Source organism: Chenopodium album, chromosome 12 (genome assembly GCF_948465745.1).
Source record: "Chenopodium album chromosome 12, dcCheAlbu1.1, whole genome shotgun sequence".
NCBI lineage: Eukaryota > Viridiplantae > Streptophyta > Magnoliopsida > Caryophyllales > Amaranthaceae > Chenopodium > Chenopodium album.
Genome location: NC_137845.1, coordinates 3,902,695 through 3,919,113, shown reverse-complemented (window position 1 = coordinate 3,919,113; position 16,419 = coordinate 3,902,695). Strand labels below are relative to the sequence as shown.

General features: G+C 34.9%; 3 protein-coding genes and 1 long non-coding RNA gene across 4 annotated transcripts; 1 reads left to right on the top strand and 3 right to left on the bottom strand.

The window, feature by feature from the left end:
- Positions 1 to 650: 650 nt before the first annotated feature.
- On the bottom strand, positions 651 to 4,343 carry LOC145571668 (putative NAD(P)H dehydrogenase (quinone) FQR1-like 3). Its single transcript, XM_081630695.1, has 4 exons — positions 4,189 to 4,343; positions 3,992 to 4,085; positions 2,647 to 2,912; positions 651 to 1,022 (listed from the first exon to the last, which is right to left on the bottom strand). Exons 1-4 carry the CDS (start codon positions 4,212 to 4,214, stop codon positions 797 to 799), a joined length of 612 nt encoding a protein of 203 aa, XP_081486821.1. The 5' UTR covers positions 4,215 to 4,343; the 3' UTR covers positions 651 to 796.
- A 445-nt stretch (positions 4,344 to 4,788) lies between these two features.
- LOC145571667 (anthranilate synthase alpha subunit 2, chloroplastic-like) lies at positions 4,789 to 8,133 on the bottom strand. Its single transcript, XM_081630694.1, has 10 exons — positions 7,837 to 8,133; positions 7,535 to 7,713; positions 7,254 to 7,443; positions 6,859 to 7,007; positions 6,571 to 6,686; positions 6,245 to 6,491; positions 5,988 to 6,047; positions 5,737 to 5,889; positions 5,382 to 5,459; positions 4,789 to 5,267 (listed from the first exon to the last, which is right to left on the bottom strand). Exons 1-10 carry the CDS (start codon positions 8,003 to 8,005, stop codon positions 4,947 to 4,949), a joined length of 1,662 nt encoding a protein of 553 aa, XP_081486820.1. The 5' UTR covers positions 8,006 to 8,133; the 3' UTR covers positions 4,789 to 4,946.
- A 286-nt stretch (positions 8,134 to 8,419) lies between these two features.
- LOC145571666 (uncharacterized) lies at positions 8,420 to 12,706 on the bottom strand. The gene is made up of 5 exons (XM_081630693.1): positions 12,559 to 12,706; positions 11,515 to 11,799; positions 11,168 to 11,299; positions 10,947 to 11,063; positions 8,420 to 8,901 (listed from the first exon to the last, which is right to left on the bottom strand). Exons 2-5 carry the CDS (start codon positions 11,797 to 11,799, stop codon positions 8,527 to 8,529), a joined length of 909 nt encoding a protein of 302 aa, XP_081486819.1. The 5' UTR covers positions 12,559 to 12,706; the 3' UTR covers positions 8,420 to 8,526.
- A 2,471-nt stretch (positions 12,707 to 15,177) lies between these two features.
- LOC145571665 (uncharacterized) lies at positions 15,178 to 15,691 on the top strand. The gene is made up of 2 exons (XR_014096608.1): positions 15,178 to 15,308; positions 15,420 to 15,691. It is a non-coding gene; the product is annotated as an uncharacterized LOC145571665 (long non-coding RNA).
- Positions 15,692 to 16,419: the final 728 nt, after the last annotated feature.

Sequence of the window (16,419 nt, the reverse complement as noted above, 5' to 3'; positions counted from 1 at the left end):
GTTGTGAACTTGTGACAAATTCAAGTTTTAGTTGACAACAACCTAATTCTGCAACACAAGTACATAACCTATTAAAATCATCTTATCTTGTCTAGGTGATCCACATTATTCAGTCTTGATGTGCTGTTGACAGCTAGTTTTATGAAATCTTAACAAATATTTTCATCACCAATTATTCTTTTTCTAATTTACTAAATGATTATATCCAAGCAAATCATATAATCCATCTATCAGTCCAGAGAAACATTCATGGTGACCTTTCATCAATCATTGCTTCTCTTGGACATCTCATAGGTCAAGTTAGGAAGCAATCAAACAAAGCAATTACTCGTAATAAAAAAGCTTCTAATTTCTGATCACTACTTGTAATTTCATACTATCATTAGCGTAAAAATACACTTATACATACTTATGGAGAGTGATCAATTGCCTTCCAATATCCAATTTAAATAAATACTTGGATTATATCAAAAGATGTTATCCCTAGACAATTCAAAGGTAGTTTTGGAATAAAAATACTTGAGATTGTCTCATTTTATCATAGGAGAGAGTGGACAAGAGTTTCTCCCCGTCACATTGGACAAAAGATGATGTACACAACATTACCCTTAGAATAGAATAATAAAGAATGTGTGTTTTTTAATACTGCATCAGAATGAAGATTTGATTCTTTATTTTCAAGAAATATAGTTCAACAGAGTACAGATTTGGAAAGAATTTCCAATTTTACACTTGGTATGTTTATGATGTTATATACGTTTAGGATGATTGATGAGCATGTTGCACCAACATGGGTTTAACTTTTGAGCTTCTTTGCAACCTCGGCGAGATACTTACCTTGATAAAATGCTTGCTGAAGTTCCAGCTCCGATGGTTGACGAGATCCGTCTCCTGCAAATGTTCCTGCACCATATGAAGAGCCTCCCTTCACCTCTTCCATTTCAAACATGCCCTTCCCAAAGGTGTATCCCAGAGGAACATATAACATGCCATGATGAGACAGTTGAGTCACGGCTGTGAATCTGTTAGAACAAGCAACAAATTCACAAAATTCTAGTTAATCTAACAGGAATTTCACATTAAGCTACAATTACATCAAAATTCCACAAGCCAATGCCTCCTATCAAGCAAATTAATACTTACGCTCTTGTATAATGCTAGATTTTTACAGAATAGCGAACTTTTACAAGCAAGAACACATTACACAATTTGTTACATTAGACACAAATCAAAATACACAGAAATAGGAAAGTTATGGAAGTATACATACTATCCTGATTTCTTTCCTAGGATTATAGCAAAGAAGGTAACCAATAATTAGCAAAACAAGAACTTGCTATCATGCCTTAGACTATAATTATGGCATTCACTAATACTCCTCCCATCAAGAACAGATTATCAAAGGCAGAATTTAATTAAAAGACCTTTTTAATAATTTCTCTGTAAGCCAGTGTGTGTGAGCAAAGCTCACACCTTATAGCTTTACACTGTCGCCAACTACTTTCGCTCCTCTACCGTATTCAAAGATTCATTCTTTGGAAGCTAGGCACGCGACTTGATAGCGCAGGCACAAGACAAACAAAGAATAGCAAGGTCATTCTTACAACCCCCTCATCATAGAACATTGATGAGGATGTTTTTGCAAAGTCAATTAGAAACCATTACTGAATTCTATTTTAGAAAAAAAAAAAAAAAAAAAAAAAAAAAAATGACAACTTCATTCTAGACACATTATAAAAGAGTAGAGTACACAATTGTTATACTTGGACAAAAGACCAAGGATATTGCTTAGACTTGTAGAAGAGAATCAGGACAAGTTTGGGTGCAAATATGAGACCTAGATTGGTTATATCAGGGTGTTTCTCCTATTTGGTCCGAATTTAAGTGCACATTTAGCGATCATACAGACCATATGAGCACATCAGCAGATGAGGATAAAAAAAAATTACCAAGTAGCTCATAGAAGACGTGAAATGTGGCTCTTATTATGGTAATTTCATAGATGATTTTAATGTTAATACTGGACAAGATGTGAGCTTATATCAAATAAAAGTGAATTGGACAGAAATTCTCAATCTTGTTAGTGGAGCTTTTATTTTGAGCTCTGTAGAGCACATTTGCATCATTTTTGGAGAAAATTTTGCAAACCAAATAATGGGAAATACATGCCTTATTTATCATAGTGCAAAACAAAGTATAAGCAGATTGTAAGAGGAATAGTCCAAACAGAACGTAGCTCAAAGAAGGATAATCAACCCAGTCTGCTGCAGTTATTAACAAAGAAGGATAATCAAACCAGACCAATAAGGTAATGATGTGCATTACTCTGGAGGAAAATGCACATTATACAAAAAGTTCCATAATCCACCAAAGTCTCAACTCAAACAATGCAAGTCAGCAGCCTTTATAGCTCTTTAATTTCACACAGTAAAGAGACCGACAAATTGATTATGCATCTTAAGCCAAAAATGTCAATCCACTACATTATCATAAAATAGCAACTTTATCATTCATGTTAAAGTTTTTTTTTTTTTCAATTTTTTTTTTTTTTTTTGGCAACAGCATGTTAAAGTTAAAATTAACATACAAAAGTATGCATTGTTTTCTCATGCTCCAAGGCTACAATAGTGTTTTTAGGGAACTTACGCAGAGTTTTCCTGGCCTCCGCCATAGAATCCAGTACTCCAAAAGACGCCAGCAGGTTTACCGGCAAGTGATTGAGATTTCCATAACTCATGTGTGGTATCAAAAAAGGCCAGAAATTGAGAAGGCATCATTCCGAATCGAGAGGGAAATCCAAAAAGAAACCCATCTGCATCCACTAGGTTTTCTGGTTTGATTTCTGTAACATCACTTGGTCTTGGAGGAGCCTTCATCTTTTCCAATACCCTTTGGGGAAGTGTCTCAGGCACCTATTCAAACAGCTACTAACTAATTAGTAATGGATATGACATCAACATTGCCCAAGAATCTCCCACCCCAGCTAGGACAAGAAAATCAAACATTCATAGCTATATCTATCCAATTATATAGTCATTGTTCAAGTTAACCTATAATTTGATACATACGTTACATAATGATCAATTGATTGTTCAGTAAAAGTAAAATTAAAATTAATAAAACACTATGAAGACAAACCTATGCATCAACTACAAAACACAATTCAAATATACAAGATGTTGCTGAAGGCCATCAATATGCCAATTTTTAGTTCATTAAATTGCAAAAATTGCTGGGTTATTAGTTCTACCTAAGCCTTCAACCCACAATACAAGTTCAATTTATCTTCCATATCCATATGATCAGCAAATTAAAATATTGATGCATTATTACTTATCAGTTTAAAGTTTCAAGTCTTTCAACCATTAATATTACTTAATTTGGAATGAAAGGAAATACTTGTACTAATCAACAACATTACAATTAGCTGATGTTGGTTGAGAGTAATTGATGTTGTACAATCCCAATCACCCAAAAATCGGAAACTTCGTAGATACAAATTACAGGTAGGCAATTCTGGGAAAACAATGAATATGTAGGGTTTGTAATTCAGTTCTTCTCAACCAGACATACATGTCTTAATCAACTAACACAGGGAAAACACTAATAATGCAATAGATGAGAGTTCTATTCATTTCAACCGAAAACCCAAGTGGGGCTAATTGATTAATTACGAAACGCGGAAGTATTACAAAGATCATAACTATCATCCGGACAGAATTGAGCTAACTACACAAGTATGAAGTGCAATGAATGAAATTGAGCTAAATGTACAATATACAACCAAGGGAAATAAAAATTGCAGAATTAATTCATACTTGATAGTTGATAAAATAACCCACTAAAAGGGGGAAAATATGGTTAGGTCTAGGGTTCCCAAATTAAATGCTAAAAATTTAAAATTCCCACAAAATCAAAAGTCAAATTTACAGATAAGATATAATTATTGAAATGGGAAGAAATTAAAAGGGAAATTAGAAAAGAAAAATACCAGCCATAATGAAGCTTCAACATCTTCAACTGAGCTAGCTCCTCTGTGTACTTCTCTAGCCATAGTTTCGACATGCCCAAATACAGAGTAAAACCTGAGGAATTTGAGAAATTGGAATTGAAATCGATGACAAAATTTTCATGAAAATTAAGAAGGAATTATGCAGTAGAAAGATTTTTGAGGAGAGAGAAACTTACACAACGTAGACTTTGGTAGTAGACATTGCTGCAATTCTGTAATAATGGAGAAGTAGAAGAAGAACAACACACTGTATTGCAAATATTTTGGATTGCCTAATTATATACGTAACGTGAGTGTGAATTGGGAGTATTTAGTTTTGGGGTTGTTTGGGAACTTGAAAACCGACTAATTATTTCTCGAGTTATTGAGGTTGTTATTCGCTAATCATAAATTTAGAGTTTCTCGAGTCATGTTTTAAGTGTGTGGAAATGAAATACGTAGTATTAGATATTAATAATATTTAAGGACATGTAAGCGTGGTCTATGTAAATAGTTGCAAAGGTTAGGGAAAAAAAAAATAAGCGAAGGCAAAAACAAAAAAACCTTGTATAAAACATTATGGGATTTTCACTTTACGTAGTATATGGCTTTGTTTAGTGATTACTGAGTAGCTTATAACAAATGATTAATGCTAGTGATGGACATTGTATTAGCTCTTTTTAAAAAGGAGACAAAAATCAAGTGTTGTTGCACCAAACCAATTAAAGAAACAGTAACAGGTTCACAACATTCACAAGAAAACTTTAGTTAAAGATCACTATCAAAATAATCAAATGTTGCTTTCAAATGTTTATCTTTATCATACAAGTATAATACAATGAATTCTTCTTGATGTTACAGCAGCACAAATATATGAATCATAACCTAGTTAGTAAAAGAAGGTAAGAAGCTATCTATGTGATACAATAATAACACAGGTAGACAACTTCTAGTCTTACTGAAGAAACGATGACTCAGCAAGATCAATGGCTCGAGAGATTGCTGCAGCTTCTTGCTCACATTGTCTCTGCTTGTCTGCAGGATCGCTGTCTCCCATGATGTCAGCTCCGGCTTGGAGATGAGCAACCCATTCTCGTCGTTTCTGCAAATTTTTGGAATGATACAAATTTTCAGATACTTTACCAGTCGGAAACACTATGGTTTTTGAAGCTAGGGTGATGTCCATGTCCTTAGAGAATGAAATGCAGCCAAAACTTCCACCATATGGGCCTCGCCTTTTCTGTTCGAGCTTATCTATCAGTTTAACTGCTTCAATCTGTATTTACCAAATTGGTTCATGTCAAAAGAATGCAGAAATGGTACGGTAAGCATTGAACATTCCTAAAGGCCATTCAAAGATTTGCTGAGTATTTGCAAAAAAGAAATCAACCTTTGGTTCTCCAATGAAAGCATCTGAAGGCAAGGCACCCCGGAGAGCATCCCAGCAAGTCGAATACACATCAGTAGCCTACAGAAGAGAAAACCCAATATAAAGGTCATGCAACAGAACTTCAAAAATCTTAGTTGAAGAGACATCTTCCCTTTAATGCCCTAAGACCTAATGGTTCAATTATTTGAAGACTACATGCTCAAAAATCAAGCTGTCATCAGTAGTGAAATTTCTAAGTTTTAGGCCGGCAGAAGTAGTAGCTGCCTGTGGCTGTAGAACCAGCATTAAATAGGCTTTATTTTGTTGAATTTCCTTATTATGAAGTAGAGTAAGCCATAGAAGATAAATTATAAACCTTTTTGACATTGTCATTTCCCAAGTCAGCTTGCCTGATGTCCTCTACATGATGTTTACTGCCATTGATATGCTGCTTTCCTAACAGAGTATCCTCCTTAAATTTCTCATATTTTCTCTCAATCGTAGACAGAGTTAAATTTGTAAAATTTCCCTGCAGAAATAAAATATATCAGGCATCAGGGATATGAGAAAATAAGGGTAATTCCAGAAGCTAAATATTACACTACTGTGAGTCTCTGACAGATTTACCTTTTTATCAACATAGGTGAAAGTGTGAGGGCTTGAAGCAACAAGTATACACCCTCTAATCTGTTGAATCATGAAGATGGGAACTACATGAAGTGTTATTGCAGTGAAAAAAAAAAAAAAAAAACTTAAAAAAAATGTGTCTACAGATCTATTATGCTATTACTGGTCTGAATTGTATTTTACTGATCAAAAGATTCAAAATCGATTGCCACTGATAATAATTGGAGTTGAACAGAATAGTGTCTGAGTAAGCTTACTTGTATATAAGCCATAAAAGGACTTGGATCCACGATACTTAATGCCCTATAAACTTCAAATGGATCCAAGAAAGTTTTCCTTACAAACCGCTGACTTAGAACAACTTGGTGTATGTCACCATCTAAAATATGCTCCTTGGCCTTCTTTATTGCTGTCTTATATGCTTCAGTTGTTAGACGCGAAACCTCTAACTTGTGATGTTGCCTCTGAGCATTTAGTTCTATTGAGCCAGAAGATAGCCTAGGACTGATCAAAGAACACAACAAAGACCTGATAAGGTTATTTCAAGAAGAGTAACACACAAAATGAAAGAGAGGCTGCTCACTTGTTTATATCATGAACCTTAGACAACAAGGAATCCAAGCATTCCATTCCATTGTCCAATGCCTCATCTACTGATGAAAATCGATCCAATTGAACCCAGTGAATGGCATGAATTTTCTGAATTCACAATATTGGCAAAAAATTATGACAAGTGGGAGTTATTTGATAAATAGAGAAATGAATTGCAGTATGCATCATGATAACACTAAAAAGAAATTACTACTCTGAAAGATTAATGTAATATTCAGGAATTATGGTAGCAACAGAAGGTAAAAAAAAAAAAGGATACCTTTTCAATATGATCAAACACAAGCACATCATCATACAGACCTAGATGTACATCAGGGAGATCACTGTCATCTGCTGGGGCACTTGAAAATGCGAGGCTTTTCTCTGCATAACGCACCGTATCATGAGAAAAATATCCAACCCATCCACCTGATGCACCAAAAAACCATCATCAGCCTTTTTCTTACATTTCTCATCCATTCACTAATCAAATTCTAAAAAACATTGAAAAGATATTTGGTTGAAGCTACAACTCAATGTCAACCAGACAAGTACTAAAACACGTGAACATTAGTCGCGTGAATGCTAAAATAGATAAGGCATGAAACTGGTATTCAATGGGGCCCTTGACCAGTAAAGCAAAGGATCACCCCCTCTGAGCCAATATTATCATACCACAAAACACTTGAGGAAGCTCATCAATGCACTGAGGAGTCCATTTCTCTGTGATTCTACGAGGAATTGATAACGGATCTTCCAAAAACTCCTCTCTCCTCCACCCATCACGATGATTAATCACAGTAACAAAATTCTCCTTGGCTATGACTTCCATTGCTGGATTAGCCCCAACGATACTATACCTTCCCTACAAGTAATTGACATCAAGATTGTAAGTTTTCTTGCATAAATTCAAGAAAGCATAATGCTAACAAATAATGATGATCATTGATACTTACAACAGCGTGTAACCCTGGCTCCACAGACTCAAACAAGAAGCTGGGTGCTTCATGATCATTTTCGTTTACTAAACATCGATATGCAAGCACGGGTGTCAACTGATCAGAGAAAATGCACTGCGATAATGGAACCAAGTTTCCTCTTCTAGACTTTTCAACAAACTTAGCAGACTGGTCCACTGTACTCATGACATTAATATTTCAGCAAACCTCAAGTTATATGCTTGTAAACAACAAATTAAGAATTCAGTATGAAATTTAAACTAGTTTGGCTATTTAGAAGGTGATAGATATAGGGTTACCTTGTGATGGAGAGGAAAGAACTGAAAACACTACAAACTGTGTAGAATGAATAGGCGGATGGTTAAACAGGCGGATTGACAGCATTGAGCTGCAAGACTGAAAAGACGACGACAGATTTCGACGACGGCAAGTAGACGGCACAAGAGGCAGAGTAATTGCTACAGCCATTTTCAAAGATGATCAGCTGAATTTCATTAAAGGTCAGCTCACTAGGATATTCCCAACTGCTGCACAAGAATTTTAGTCCCAATTGTCTTGTCACTTGTTTGTTAAAAGATGTTGCTTCCATGAGCTTTAAATGCTGAAGCATGGACTTGTTTACTGGGTAGTTCTGGCCTTAAATTTCATGTGGTTATTTGTTGGCATTAAACACCTCTGTTTTCACATATGTTTATCTTACAAAGTGCAGTAATTTTTCCTTTTTACTGGCATAAAAATCTGCCATAAACCATTGGTCAAACAACAGCTTGTCAAGTTCTATTTAATTGCGGAGTAATTCACAAGGTAAGCGTGCTCTAGAGAGAAATTTTACTTTTGGTAAAAAAGAAAGCAAGCAATAGAATTAAATGCTCAAGCAAAGCATGAACAAATGACATTGGAATATATAATCCTGTGAGTTGCACAACAAAGAGATAGGATAAATACTCAATATTCTCGAGATATGGAGTACAATATTCGATAATTACATTTTATCCACATAAAAAGTGCAGCAGCCTATGTAAATGTAATAATGCACGTCTTCCACAAGAGGAAAAAAAATGTAATAATGCACGTCTTCCACAAGAGCTAATTTCGTGCTTTTTCTTCTTAGGTTTACCTTTGGAGGAAACGCCTTGAATCTGTGCCGCAGCCCTTCTCTGGGCAGTGTTCGTAAGAGGCTTGATTCCAGTTTTCTGAAGTTCTTTCTCAACATCAAGAAAATCGCGTGGCAATTCAATGCTCCGGAAGAGTTGTTTCAGATCATCATCTACCTTAATAGGAACTTGGGGATCATTTGGATATACTATATCTTCCTGGGAATCAAAGTTTGAGAGCAACCAAACTTTTCGATCGGCCTTCAAGGCCTATGGAGAAAATACACTATCAGCAAGTTTTTACAGCAGTAAAATAAGGTTCAAAATTTTGAAATCAATGACAGACTAACAGTAAAACAACGTTGAAATTCTGCTTTTTAAACTAATATATATGATCCATCCTTGGCAATCCTTTAAGCTAAGAATCACTATTGACCAAAATCCACCATGAACTCAGCTTCAACAAACGGAATCATATTTTGCATTAATGGAGGATGGAGTTGGGAAAAGCAGATTAACAACAGGAACTCAGGATGATGCTTTCAAATATAAAGGAAAATGATTCAAAGCAAAACTACCAGTATGCTAACTTTGGTTGACATGACACATGAGAGATGACCAGTAAAGATAACAGGAAAGTGATACATTGCCTCCTTAAGTTAATTCAAGTGCAAGATAACCTCATTAACGTATGCAGGTACCCAATTGCCCCCTTAACTAATTCACTAAGGCAAATTAGTCCTTACACGACTTTCTACCAATCAGTATTTCAAAAGGCATGTGATAACCAAAGGTGATAGGGCTCCTAACTTCCTACAGCTTGGGCTTACAGATAGAGGGATGAGCTACACTAAATTACCCACTGCCTCTAGAGAAGTTATTTCCAAGAGCAGGGTAATGAGGAGTCGAATTATGCAAAGGCTCATTTTTGTTTGTTGGGTCAAGGGATGAACTTTGGACGAGTACCTTATCAGATTAGAGGCTGAGGCAAAAGGGTCCAAACCAATATATAAAAAAGCTCAAGGCGCGCTGAAGCGATAAGGGTTATGCAGCGCCTAAGTGCGCCTCTTTGAAGAAAGGCACACTACATAAACACTTAAAAAAATTGGCAGAAATTTGCTTCAGGTGCGCCTCTGGGGCGCCTCATTGAAAACGCCTCGCCAGGCCAAAAAAAGCACTTACCCCCTATTGCCCTGCGACTCAACGCGTGCTTTTTCAAACACTGGTATCACTCGCCGTTTCAATAAAAAATTATAAGTTCCCGGAATGATTTGGGGTCAACTTATATGAATCTTCAAAAGGTAACATAACAAAGTTTTACAAAAAGGGCTAAGGAGATATTAAAAGAAAACCCAACAAGAGGACATAAAATATGAAATTTCTGAAAGTTTTATAAAAAAATGGCTAAGGAGAGATTAAGAGAGGAAAAACATGCAGGTAAAAGCACTAAAAAGGTAGAAAACCATAACCACCACCACCTGAATCATGTCCTTAGCTGTGTGGAGTTAACATCATACAAATCCAATGATCAGCAATCAACTGGCCAATTACTCACAAAAACAAGTCTCCCCGGCATTTTCCACACCATCATCATCATACTCAATTAGTCATCATCATTCTCCTAATCACTGTCCACTTCCTCAGCATCAAGAACATCATTCTTAGATATCTCATATTCCTAACTCTTCTCACAATATTGAGGAACTTTTTGGATTGGTGAGAGATTATGGAGATGGAAAGGTTGAGCAGGGAATGTGTCTTAATTCATTACCTCAATCAATACCAGCACGGAGTTACAATTTCATTCCTTTACATGTTCCTTGGCAGCACTCTTCATTATTTAATTTTACTAACTTCTTTCCTTATAAAAGAAAAGAAACTACAGTGGTAAAAGTACATGTATAAAGCCCAATACCAATAAATGAGAAATAATAAAAATATATACATAATAAGACTAGTAACTGACTAACTACTAAAAAATTAGAAGTGCCAATTTTGGGTGGATTCATTGCCATAAATCATGTGGAAACCATGACATGCATCATATATTATATAGGGTAATTGACCTCAACTAAATGTGAATAAGGGGGTTTAATTCCTATGAAACAACTATCAGAAAAATTTGCCAATTTTCTAGTAAACATCATGCCCAAATAATCAGATCCACTCTTCACCATTAAATCATTAAAAAAGATAAACTATATTATATCACATAGAGAATATATATATAAGAATCCACTGGCACATTGAAACTACTATTCCAATGATACTCAAGAAAGGCTAGGAAGGAAAGATTGAGAAGAAAACTTAGTTACCTGCAAGTCCTCCATCACATTTATATAAGAATCCTTTAGGTCAATGATTGGCATGCCTTCTGGATATCTCCGTATCAAGACAAGCAATTGGTCCTTGTTCTTAACTTCATGCTTTGACTGTAAAGATAAAGGAAATCAAGCAATTTAATTGGTAGGAGAATAAATGGTTTCACTATCAAAACCAATAAGCTGATAAATAAAAATAAACCATTAAGGCCTACCTTGTAAGAGAAACACTGCCCATCATAGCTCACTTTTGGGTTGTTCTTCAAACTTTCAAAAACAGTCTTATTTGCATAAACATCGACATGGCATACTTGATTGATTTGCTCAGGAGTTAAGGCTTCCCTCCGCTGCAACCAACCCAAAGACATTACACAGAATATCCAGCCAACATGTAATACAAGATTATTCCACCACTTATGTTCTTGTCTTTGCTTAAGCAAATTCATGGTTAACAAAATAGTATCATCTATTAGTTAACAAATTTCTCTTGGCAATTTGCCATAACTAAGTTCATAGCTTGACAAAGACAAATGTAACACAACAACTTGCACAACTTGCGTACCTCTAGAAGCAGATCAATGACGCGCTTTATTTGAGCTCCAGCAGGAGCCTTTCTTATGATATTAATGATCTGAAGCCTCTCAGTATCATTTGAGAATTTGACAGGAGGCCTTGCGTTTATAGATGGTGATGCAGTTGGCAAAGTTGATTTCTGTACATTAGAGTTGTGTTTTGATGGATTGGAAGACTTGGTTGAAGCTTGTTTTTCAGAAGCAATACTCGAAAGAGTTGACTGACACTTCTCTTGCTGTTTCCGAAACCTTGCTAAATTTTCTTGGAGTGACATCTATCACAACAATGACATAAAGGGAAACCAAACAACACAGTCATCAATGAAAAGATCAAAAAACAAGAACACTGAGAAATTCATTCGAACAGGAAGGGCCACAATTTGATCCTCCAATGTTTCAACAACGGATAATACTCACATACATATGGTTATACATTGATTCACATATGCTAACTATTAGCTAACAAACACATAAATCTGATAACAAAATCTTGTTTCCTACAACAAAAGGAGAATATTATACAAATTCTTCACTTTTTTCATGCAACAACTGAGAAACTCCTAACAGAACAAACAGGAGGGCAATTAGAAACACGAAAAAGTTTCGAATATTGGTTGATTAGTTTACATTATACAGATGACTTGTAAGTTGTAATTCATCTTATTGGGTACAATTATAAGGAAATTAGACCCAAATAATTTCCAATCAAGCATGCAAATTTCATTGTTCCATACTAAAATCAAAATCTTACAACAAATTACCATCCATATTAAAACCAATTGTCGAATTAGGGTCGAAAACTCGCATCAAATTATTCGTATATTAATGTGAATAGCACATAAAATTATTCTAGCAACAAAATCGCTCATTATAATCCGTTAAAATTTCAGTAATTATAAACGATAGTTCCTTAATCCACCCTATAAGAACCCTAAATTGACTATAAACAACAAATAAATTGATGATAATGTAAAACTAAACCCTAGTATGTGAAAGGATATTCGATGAGTAAAATTGGAAATCAAAAATCTTACCTTGAATGCTGATTAAATAGAAGATTCAAAAACCGCCTCAATGAATAATTCAGCGTACGAATCAATGGAGAAATGAGAGAGAGGGGTGCAGCGTAAAGGAGAAGCTCCAAAGAGGGAAAAAATTAGCAGGGGAAGAAACTCGAAGAACGCAAAATAGATTTTTATTTTATTTTTTAAAAAATATATACATCAATTTATTTTTATTTTTGGTAAACGAGGGGCTAGGGCGCTAGGCCTCGAAAAACAAATCTAAGCCGTAGAAATTAAACGACAAATGATTTTGGCACACCATAAGTTGATTTTGCACACCTTATATGAGATCACAATCTTTTACGCTCTTCTCACATGAACGTGTGTCAACATCAATTCTCGAATTAAACGTGGCAAAACCACTCCAACTAAATCCTCATGCAAGATATATCATGACAACATCTTGATTTCCTAGCAAATCCGCACCCCAATTTGCCTCCCAATACACATGATAAACTTCCATTTGCCAAGTATTGTCTTCTAATAGTTGCTTACACCTGTTAATAATATGATATCCCTGACCCTTGTGATGTTTTGCATATTTAATGGCTAGTACCACTGCTTGGCTGTCTAGTTGTACTTGTAGAGTTGTAGTTTTGCTGCCTTCATTCCCATTGTCAATTCAAGGCCATATTCAATTGCTCTTAGCTCTGCCATAAAGGTGTTACACGCTCCAAACTTGAGAGCAAAAGCATATTATTACTGGCCATTTCAATTACAAATAAGACCCCCCTCTGGCCCAAGCGATCCCTTGACAGCACCAATAGTGTTGAGTGCAAGCCGTCCTATAGGTGGAGCTAGCCATCTTATATATGTTTCACCTCTACCTCTAGGGGTCTGCATGGGCTGATTAACATGGTTCACTTCTCCTAAAATCCGCCAACCTTCTTCAAATTGAGCAAGTAAAAACTGGCTTACATCCACGGGTTCTTCATGCGATCTTTCAAATATAATATTGTTTTTTCATCTCCAAATCCACCAAACTGCAATAGTAAAATAAGTAGGCCAAACTTTTAGAGACAAGTCATTTCTAGCTTGTACTTTGATATATACATCAATGTTGACTAGACTGGCTAGTGGTTTTCCTAAAAAATAAAATAAAAAGTAAAAGTAAATAAAATAAAATAAAATAAAAAATTCATATTTAAACATGTTTTCTTCACCTTAAAAAAATACTATGATATTCGGTAAAAATAAGTTTAGTAAAAACCAGAAACTTTAAATCTTATTAAAAAAAAATGAAACTTTAAAATCAAATAATAATAGAAAATTAGTAAAAGAACAAAGTAACCCCTGTGACATTAACTAGGTAACCCCTATAACATTGACCGAGGGCCTATTCTGATTGACTGAAATGGGCTGAACTGAACTTAATATTTTATGAGATAGGGAAATTAAGAACTGAATTGAGGTGAATTGAATTGAACTGAACTGGAAATAATGTGAAGAGAACAGGCCCTGAGTAACCCTTTCAAGACTAAGACCGTGTTTTGTTCACCTTATTTCCACTTATAAGTTCAAATAAAGGATAATAAGTTCAGATAAGATAAGTTCAGGAAAAATAAGTTATAATAAGGGTTAATCAGGGCTACCCAAGTTCAATTTATAACTAAATAAGTTATAGTAAGGGCTAATAAGTTCAAATAAGTACAAATAAGATCTTATAAGTTAAGGTAGGTAAAAATCATGTGAATAAAACGCATCCTAACCGAGTAACCCTTATACAACTGACGAAGTAACCCCTATAACCTGACAAAGTAACCCTGTAATGGCTGGGCATCTGTGTTTAATTTCAATTCATCAAAAATAATTTCATTTTAGCAAAAATGATTTCATTTTTTTATAAAAATAATTCCAGTTAAACATATGTTCTCTCCCCTCATTCTTTTTCTTCTTTCTGGGTATTTTTTCTTCTTTTTGACATTTATTAACCTCTTTTTTCTTTTTTTCTCACTTGTTATTTAATGCACTAAATGTACTTTGATACTTCCAATCACATGGTTTAAGAAATCCACAAAAACCTCAATTCTCGTGAAAAATGAAAAATGAGACTCTAATAAAAGGAAAAAGGGAATATATACTAAATTATAAGATTGCCTTCTATCCTTCAAGGGAAATTAGCACAAGGCTTACTCGACTCTCCAAATCCCAAATGGTTTGAAACTCAAGCAAGTATCTTACAGACTTGAAGGGTCTATACATGCACACATGAGTCAGTGTTCAATTATTTTGAGATACAAACAGTAACCCTATATATACAGGTTTTATCGTTCTAAGTTTCCGACTAAATACTTGACTCGACTTGACCCATCTTGAGTTAGACTAGGGTTCAATATTTTCTCACCCAACACCTACGCTTATACGCTTATTTGTTCAAGACAAACACGAGAACACGACCGAACTCGTAATCACATCTAGCCCTCGGTCCTTCCCTATCCCAACTTTCTAAATCCCAAGGCACTCAAGCACACTTGACTAGAAGTTGTATGTGTATAAAGGTATTTTGGGCCTTTATTTATTTTGTTCAACTAGACAGCCCAACTTGACCCAACAAGGCCTAACCCAAACACTCCAAACTAGGGTTTCACTATAAATAATCACAAAACCTCCTTAGTATCTTTCCTCTTGAAAACCTCCCCTTTTCTCTTTCCTCAGTATTTTCCATCGATTAGGGTTTTGAAGTCGCCGCTTTTTTTCGTCTGATCACCATGAGAGCCAAGGTAATTCTTCAATCTTCTCATTCAATTCATTAACTCCAAATTATTATTATTATCCATTAATTTCGACGCTTTTTTCCATTGATTTTGATTGTTTTTTCGTCGATTTTGCAGTGGAAGAAGAAGCGTATGAGGAGGTTGAAGAGGAAGCGCCGAAAGATGAGACAGAGATCTAAGTAGAACGTTGCTATCAACTGCTGAGTTCGATTTTAGATTTCCGTCGTTTGTTTCGTCTTATTTCGTCAATTTTTCAGCTATTTTTGTAGCTTATTTACTGGTTTTAGGTACTCAGTTTATGGTTATGTATGGTACGTTTTGTTAAACATGATGATATTTTCGGTATTTTTACTGGAGTATTTTACATAAATTTCGAGTTTTATCCTCTTTTATATGCTTAATTTCATATTGTTCTTGGATCTATGATTGCTTTTTCATAATTTCAATAATTTATTTAGAATTTTGATTATATAATGGGCATATACAATATAAATCTCATCATAGCTTGAATAATGCTAATTAAAATTAGTTGAAATCAATGATTGTTTATCTTCACGTGAATTGGATTAGGGTTTTGTTGTTCGGGAAGTCTGTTGTGTTTTTGTAAAGTGTTTTTAACACAATTTTACTGTCAATGCATGATACCTGTGAATTTTTTTTAATAGAGATAGTTTTTGTAAGGGGATGTTTATTCAATTTGGTTGCAATTCTGTTTTTGTTTGGGTGATTTGGCTGAATGTCCGTTTTCGCAAGGGAAAATGATGATTGATTTAATATACTACATTGATCCTTTAGGACAGTGAAGTATTCGTAGACTAGTTGTGTTGTGGAATTGTTTGATACAACAAGTGATCTTTATATTGTGAAATATTCGTAGGTTAAATGTGTTTGTGGAATTGTTTGCTACTACTAGTGATCTCCTTATTGTACAAGGGAGCTATGATGGTAGCTTAGTTTGCTGGATAGCTTGTTTTAGTATTGTTAAGTGATATTGGGAAGGCTTTATATTGGATGTCTTTGTGAGGACAATTACATAATTTTGTAAATCTTTTGCAAGTAATTTGGGTCTGAGGTGATTATGCTCACAAGGTTTTATTACGATTGAGGAGCTATTGAA

Coding starts and splice junctions, on each gene's coding strand:
- LOC145571668 (XM_081630695.1), bottom strand. CDS start 4,214: ATGTCTACTACCAAAGTCTACGTTGT. Junction 4,086..4,188: donor ACTACCAAAGTCTACGTTGT/GTAAGTTTCTCT, acceptor CAAATTCCTCAG/GTTTTACTCTGTATTTGGGC. Junction 2,913..3,991: donor TTGAAGCTTCATTATGGCTG/GTATTTTTCTTT, acceptor CTGTTTGAATAG/GTGCCTGAGACACTTCCCCA.
- LOC145571667 (XM_081630694.1), bottom strand. CDS start 8,005: ATGGCTGTAGCAATTACTCTGCCTCTTGTGCCGTCTACTTGCCGTCGT. Junction 7,008..7,253: donor GCTTCCTCAAGTGTTTTGTG/GTATGATAATAT, acceptor TTGGTGCATCAG/GTGGATGGGTTGGATATTTT. Junction 5,460..5,736: donor GAAATGACAATGTCAAAAAG/GTTTATAATTTA, acceptor TCTCTTCTGTAG/GCTACTGATGTGTATTCGAC.
- LOC145571666 (XM_081630693.1), bottom strand. CDS start 11,799: ATGTCACTCCAAGAAAATTTAGCAAGGTTTCGGAAACAGCAAGAGAAG. Junction 11,300..11,514: donor TCATTGATCTGCTTCTAGAG/GTACGCAAGTTG, acceptor GGTTGGTTGCAG/CGGAGGGAAGCCTTAACTCC. Junction 8,902..10,946: donor ATGTGATGGAGGACTTGCAG/GTAACTAAGTTT, acceptor TTTTCTCCATAG/GCCTTGAAGGCCGATCGAAA.